At 44.1% G+C, this 6000-nt stretch overlaps 3 protein-coding genes across 5 annotated transcripts; 2 read left to right on the forward strand and 1 right to left on the reverse strand.

Moving 5' to 3' along the window:
- Positions 1 to 268: 268 nt before the first annotated feature.
- LOC128303234 (CKLF-like MARVEL transmembrane domain-containing protein 4) lies at positions 269 to 2911 on the forward strand. 3 transcript variants are annotated; one of them, XM_053040115.1, is made up of 3 exons: positions 269 to 803; positions 1523 to 1999; positions 2071 to 2911. In XM_053040115.1, exons 2-3 carry the CDS (start codon positions 1613 to 1615, stop codon positions 2212 to 2214), a joined length of 531 nt encoding a protein of 176 aa, XP_052896075.1. In that variant the 5' UTR covers positions 269 to 803; positions 1523 to 1612; the 3' UTR covers positions 2215 to 2911. The 3 variants fall into 3 exon arrangements, with proteins under 3 accessions (XP_052896075.1, XP_052896078.1, XP_052896077.1); XM_053040118.1 differs by lacking the exon at positions 269 to 803 and adding an exon at positions 881 to 973; XM_053040117.1 differs by lacking the exon at positions 269 to 803 and adding an exon at positions 1265 to 1419.
- A 246-nt stretch (positions 2912 to 3157) lies between these two features.
- Positions 3158 to 5124, forward strand: LOC128303333 (T-cell activation inhibitor, mitochondrial). The gene is made up of 4 exons (XM_053040258.1): positions 3158 to 3219; positions 3282 to 3872; positions 3935 to 4247; positions 4324 to 5124. The coding sequence occupies exons 1-4, from the start codon at positions 3197 to 3199 to the stop codon at positions 4933 to 4935; spliced, it is 1539 nt and encodes a 512-aa protein (XP_052896218.1). The 5' UTR covers positions 3158 to 3196; the 3' UTR covers positions 4936 to 5124.
- Positions 5125 to 5163: 39 nt separating this feature from the next.
- LOC128304310 (ER membrane protein complex subunit 5) lies at positions 5164 to 5783 on the reverse strand. The gene is made up of 3 exons (XM_053041482.1): positions 5674 to 5783; positions 5551 to 5603; positions 5164 to 5462 (listed from the first exon to the last, which is right to left on the reverse strand). The coding sequence occupies exons 1-3, from the start codon at positions 5747 to 5749 to the stop codon at positions 5223 to 5225; spliced, it is 369 nt and encodes a 122-aa protein (XP_052897442.1). The 5' UTR covers positions 5750 to 5783; the 3' UTR covers positions 5164 to 5222.
- Between the last annotated feature and the right edge of the window lie 217 nt (positions 5784 to 6000).

Here is a 6000-nt window from a genome sequence, read left to right on the forward strand (position 1 = left end):
AACCCTGCAACAGTGGGAAATCGGTTTGGAAACAATGGGCATGAATAGTGAAATAAAATTATACCTATTTTATTTTTAATTAAGATTTCGAATAAATGAAAACTAATTTAACGTAATTTACTGCAACTGAAAATAAATAAAACAATGATGCAAAATTTGTAATTTAACAAACAATTGAATTTCTTTCCAGATGTCCCTTGGGCCACGCCTAGTGTTTTGTTTATTTTCTTCATTATCTACCAAAGTGTCCACACAAGCAAAAACATTTCATGTTGATTTCGTTGCAGAAGGCGGACGCAGTAATCGCAGGCGAAAAGTGTGATGTTGCGATAAAGTGTGGTGGGATGAAAGATATTAGTTTCGCACAAAATACGCCTCCAAAAACCGGACTCGAAAAAAAGCTGCAAGATCCGTATCCGCTTCTTGACCGTTTGGTGTGAAATTTTCGTGTGCACCCGACACCAGATTAACCGCATTCGCTCCTCCTTTTTAACCCCGCAAACCCAACGTTGCGCGTGGCGTGCGTGCGTGCTTTCGTGCCATGCGTACGAACCGAACGTTGGTGTCGTGTCTCGTCCATCGTTCATCGACGTCCCCACAAGTGAAAGTCTGCTGCTGCTGCATTGGAACGAAAACAGTATTCTCGATGGACGTTTCGTTTGCCGCGAGCTGAAACTTGACCACAGGCACAGGCGCAAAGATTTTAGCGCCTCAACAAGTGTGTACGCGGTTTTGTATTAAATCAAAACAATCGCAAAACAGTAGTTCGAGAGCGACAACAGTTGCGCATTGATACTAGTTAGGTGAGCTCATACGTTTCGCAAACTGTTTTTCATCAGGCGCATCAGGGGACAGAATCTTCTTGCAAAGTTGTAAAGAACTCGGAATGGAAGGGGCAAGATTCGTGACATCACCATCAAAAGAGAACAACGTTACCTTAGTCATAGTTCCTTCGGTGTAGCTTTGTGGATTGGTGCGTATACGCGTCAAAATCAATTGCAAGAAAAGGGGAGTTTCAAAAGAAAATGATCCGTATGCACGGTTAAACTCGACTTGAAACTGAAAGTGCTCATCAACCACTCACCAACCGAAGCATGCCGGCGAGTTAATTCAATTTAATCCCTATTATTAAATTAGGGCCTCCCACGAACGTTTGTGCGCCGTGTTCGTGTGTGCCCTTCGGTTTAAATTTGATGTGTGCCCTGTGTGGATGGGTGGATGTTTTAAAGTGGCCGCACCTAAGTCCGAGAATAAAACATAGTGGCAGCGTTACGCACATTATCAACTGGTCGCTAAACGATGGCAGGTGGTTTGATGACCACCTGCTCAAGGTCGTATTTATGACTGGTCCCGTGTTCTGCTCCTTTTGATCCAAATGGGTCCGAAACTTCCCCAGATAGGGTGGCTCCATCGAAAGGGGTGAATTTGCCCATCGGATACTTTCACTCAGTGATTTTTTTCCTTTTCGCATTTATTAATTTCTCTCTACCCTTTTGCTTTGTACTATTCGTCTTTCCCGTAGATCTATCCAGCTGTCCGACCAATTGGAAGCATATCATCATTAGCAAACCGTGCCGAGTTGAATTGTGTATTATTAGAACCGCAGTAAAACATGAGTGAATTCACGCAAACTGCCACTGTGACGCAGCAGCAAACCGTCGTCCAGCCGTACATACGGTACGATCCGGAGTACGTCCGGACCATACCGGGCATCGTGAAGATTGTGTGCATCGTGCTCAATCTCATCGGGTTCATCTGCATCGAGTTTTCGTACTTCAGCTACCGACCGCAGGGTTCCTTCTTCAACACGATCGCAATGCTGGGATTTTGGTTTAGCGGCATCATGCTCGTCTTCTACCTGTTTCACGTTTGTGAAAAGTTTCACAAAATCCCTTGGTTAAAAATAGAACTGTACTTCTGTGCCGCCTGGGCAGCAATGTACATGATAGCGTCCTCGGTGGCGGCCGCCACCAGCATCGAAGCGTTCCAGGCAGCAGCCGTAAGCCATGAGCGACACCATGCCTAACTGTAACCGAGCATCATATTAATGATTTGTATTTTATTTTACAGTTCTTCGGCTACTGTGCCATGATCGGGTACGGTGTGGATGCATTTCTTAAGTTCAAAAGTGTCCGTGCAGGTGAAATCGCACAAGGCGCACGAACCGTCCATGTACAGCAGCAGCAGCAAACGGTTTCGACGTTAACCGCATAAGACAAAGCAAACATCTTAACAATTGCCCTCTTAAGTCCATTTTTTGGTACACCCGATACCGATAAAGCTGGACTAGGAGGTAAATTATTTCAAAACCAAGTGCAAAAGCTTAGCAACACTTAGCCCAGTATGAATTTGTGTAGATTTTAACGTTCTCTTTTACCCGTGTAACGTGTAAACTGTTGTTGTTCGAGTATGTTTTCCTTTTATCCGTAATCAATACTACGGTCGCGTGTTTTTTTTTCTATTGTCGTATTTTAAGAACAATTCCCACTGTTCGATTGTTTGTTCATAATAGCACGTAATAATGTTTAGGAAACGAAGAAACTCCTTTTTAATCGCCTTTAAACGAAATGATTCGAACCACCTCAACCGTAAGCGGAACCGCCTTATTTACACACGTAGCAAGGATAGCTTTATCATCGCGAAAGCGAACTCGCACGGAATTCTCGTCTAACCGAATCTAGCGTTTGTAGTGCGCACAGACTGCACGCGCGTACAAATTTTTAATAACTCAATGAAACTCATTTTATGTTGCCAGAGTGTGCATTGTATTTTGATATTTGTGAATAGTTGTGTGATTCGATGTGCTTACCAAAAACCCGATCGGAAAGGATGGATCAAGAGGTATTTGCAAAAATCACGCTGTAGAAAACCAGTTATTTGCAAATAAACTTTACACTGAAGTTTACACAGTCAAGACAAGGATGTAATTAGTTGCCCTAAGTTTATTTGTAATGAAAGAAACACATCGTAGATCAGCCGCCTTGTTTGGAGCTGGAATTATGCTGATCGTTTTCAAATCCGTGCAATGTCGCGGAAATGAACTCGATGGTATATACCTTTCTCGCCCCGCTTGACTGCTGTCAGCTGTTGGGGTATTTTTGGGTGAATTTTTGTTGACAAACTTTGGCGGATTTGGAGTTTCTCCGTCGTAGCAGGATACGATTACCTCCCGCGGGAAGTTGGAAATCGGTTCGGAATGTACATTTTCATCAAGAAATGGTATGTGTTGTGATAATCAGTAAAATAGCTTTTCCATATAAAAAACGTATTTTTAATCCCAGTACGTGCCGATATACGGTTCCAAGCACGTTGATACTGCGCCGGATGATCAGTTCGTCCGAAATGGCGACCGCTCTGCGGCCGTTTTACTTTGCAGTCCATCCGGATCTTTTCGGGCGCTATCCCCAGCAAAGGCAGGTGAATGAAGATTCGCTAAAGCTGCTCAGTGCCCACCTGGAATCGTTGCTCAGCCAGAAACGTATCCTTCCCTCAACACCGCGAACACTACCATTCTACATCCGTGCGTCGAATGCACCTCAAGACCGCGGTACATTCAATCTCGTGAAGGTACCCCTTGAACGTACCGTCGATACTAAGCTAGTTCTACGGCGTATACTCGAATCCTGCAACCTGTCGACGGAGTTTGTGGACAAGATGCCTGCATCTAAAAATAGCACACCGAATCAATCAGCGTCCAGCACGTACGAGGAAGGCTTTCAGCAGCAGTATCAGCAATCATTCTACTACCGGAAACGATCCGAGCATAATTTCGGCAGGGACGAAGATGACGACCAAGACGATTCTCCCTTCGAAAAGGAGTTTGATTTGTTTCAGTTCAGGATTAAGAAAGTGCGCGAAAACGAAACACTCAAGTATGCTCCCATTTTCAGCATCGATCGAGTTATATAATAAGTTATTGTTCTGTTTGCCACAGGAAATGGCTTCGAAAGCAGGTAGTTACCGCAACGGTACGCACGAAAGCTGTCCAAGAACTACAGGAAGAAGTTGAAAAGCTTCGGGAGGATGTGACGAAACGATTGGGATTGCGTGAGATAATTTACGACTGTGGCTGGAATGTGGAACACTTTCGCGGTTGCTTGAAAAGTCTGGAAAAGCTGGCCGAATTGCATCCAGGAGCGTTGGATGGGTTGAAGGATCGGACGGTTGTGTTTGCCGCGTTCACTGGTGTTAGCCTGGAAGGACACGTGATGCTTTTCACCGGCGATGTACAGCGGAACTGGTTGGAAGTAAGTTAAAAAATGCGGAGTTATTAGTTTCGCTTGTAGAATTGAGTTTCACTTCGTTCTGTGTTTTCTCTTTTAGCTTATCAAGACGATCGACAAGCACGACAGCTACCTGAACAAATTGCCCGCGTACGAGTACGCCTTGTCTCAAGTGCTGCGTAACATTCGTATCGGACGTCGAAAGTTTATGCCCAAGGCGCAAGCCATGGCGTACGCATCGCATCTGCGCAAAATAACCACCGCACTGTTGGATTATCTCGGAAAATCTAAGTTCCCCAAATCGTGGCCCACCAATCTGTCACAGTTTGAGCTGGTGGTCGAATCGGAAGCTGGCCCACTGATGGTGAACCCGACTGGACAGCTGATTGTACCGGCGACATGCCCCGGTTCGTTACTGGTAGATTTCCTTACCAATCATCTGGCGGAGGCACTCGAAAAGCAGAGTTCATACGATCGACAAAAGCACATCGAGCGAGATCTGCACGCACGCTGCGTGGCGCAATTTCGGTTGCTGTCACTCACCAAGGACGATTCCGTCACGCCGGACCGAATGATCGAGTGTCTGGAAAAGCTGTTGGCACAAGGGACAAAAGATAGACTAGAGCTGGCCGATTTGAATCTTACCATTACGACGTACTATTCCGTGCTAACGGATGGGACGGTTTGTATACCATGGGACTGGAAGCAATAGTGGGAGGATATCGTGCAAGGGTCAATTAAAAATTGAACGCCAATTCTTGCGGGTCAATCAACAACCGGTATGTGCCATGTATGAGATTCATAAGCTAGAAAGGTTTTCCGAGAAACGAAAAACGCGGGTTTTATGTGTAATGACTAGATAGAATAATCGTGTGAAACGGCAGAGACAATAATAAAGATATGACACTATCAAATTGCACTAAAAAGAGTTTGTGTTTTGTCAGGCTACCACGTGGAGCTCGTTTATTTAGCGTTTTATTTTTGGTTTACATAAGACAATTAATCAAGATAGGACTCCGATGTGTACGGACGGTCATATACGTCGGGGTAAGGTTGCTCGTATACCGGCGACAGTGCTTTGCCACGATGATTGAAGGTGTAAAACGAGGGAATGTTTGATAGAGTTTCCCACGATTTGGCCTGCAAATCGACCGCCGCACGAATTTCCTTGAAATCACCCACCACTTGCAGTATGTTGTAGATGATATAAATCAAGCTGGCGATCGCTTGAAAAATTATCTGTTGTGGAACGAAATGGAATAGAAATCCGTTATTATTAGAAGGAAAACCAAAGGTGGTAACAGAATGGGGAGAAAACAATTCATACATCGATCGGTAGCTGGGAGAATTCCTGTTCCGTGATTCGAAGGTATGCCCGGTCTGAAAAGAGGGAACACACGAATGGTGATTCAAGATGGAAACCTTCATCGCTGGCCAGGGGCACACTTACGCTGAGCAGCAGAGTATGCCGCATGCAGCAGGGACAGAAATCCAATAACAATTTGAATTTTATTAAAAATTGCCATGATGATGGTGGATGTACGAATGTGAAAAGATGGAGCTTTGTTTACAACTGTACAAACGTCAAAAGAGTGGGACGTTTGGTGGTCCTCTCAGTGACATTCTATGTAATAACTTTTAAAAATATTATTAAATTCATACAACGTATGCTAATGTTGAGTCTTTTGAATAATTTATCCACTAATGCATTTAAGTTATGACAAAATTAACAAAGAAAACAAAATAAAACATAAAAAAATAAGACAAATATGTTCCA

The sequence above is a fragment of the Anopheles moucheti genome, chromosome 3 (genome assembly GCF_943734755.1).
Source record: "Anopheles moucheti chromosome 3, idAnoMoucSN_F20_07, whole genome shotgun sequence".
Taxonomy (NCBI): domain Eukaryota; kingdom Metazoa; phylum Arthropoda; class Insecta; order Diptera; family Culicidae; genus Anopheles; species Anopheles moucheti.

Coding starts and splice junctions, on each gene's coding strand:
- LOC128303234 (XM_053040115.1), top strand. CDS start 1,613: ATGAGTGAATTCACGCAAACTGCCACTGTGACGCAGCAGCAAACCGTC. Junction 2,000..2,070: donor AAGCGTTCCAGGCAGCAGCC/GTAAGCCATGAG, acceptor TTTATTTTACAG/TTCTTCGGCTACTGTGCCAT.
- LOC128304310 (XM_053041482.1), bottom strand. CDS start 5,749: ATGGCAATTTTTAATAAAATTCAAATTGTTATTGGATTTCTGTCCCTG. Junction 5,604..5,673: donor GGCATACTCTGCTGCTCAGC/GTAAGTGTGCCC, acceptor CCCTCTTTTCAG/ACCGGGCATACCTTCGAATC. Junction 5,463..5,550: donor TCTCCCAGCTACCGATCGAT/GTATGAATTGTT, acceptor GTTCCACAACAG/ATAATTTTTCAAGCGATCGC.
- LOC128303333 (XM_053040258.1), top strand. CDS start 3,197: ATGTACATTTTCATCAAGAAATG. Junction 3,873..3,934: donor CGCGAAAACGAAACACTCAA/GTATGCTCCCAT, acceptor TGTTTGCCACAG/GAAATGGCTTCGAAAGCAGG. Junction 4,248..4,323: donor TACAGCGGAACTGGTTGGAA/GTAAGTTAAAAA, acceptor TTTCTCTTTTAG/CTTATCAAGACGATCGACAA.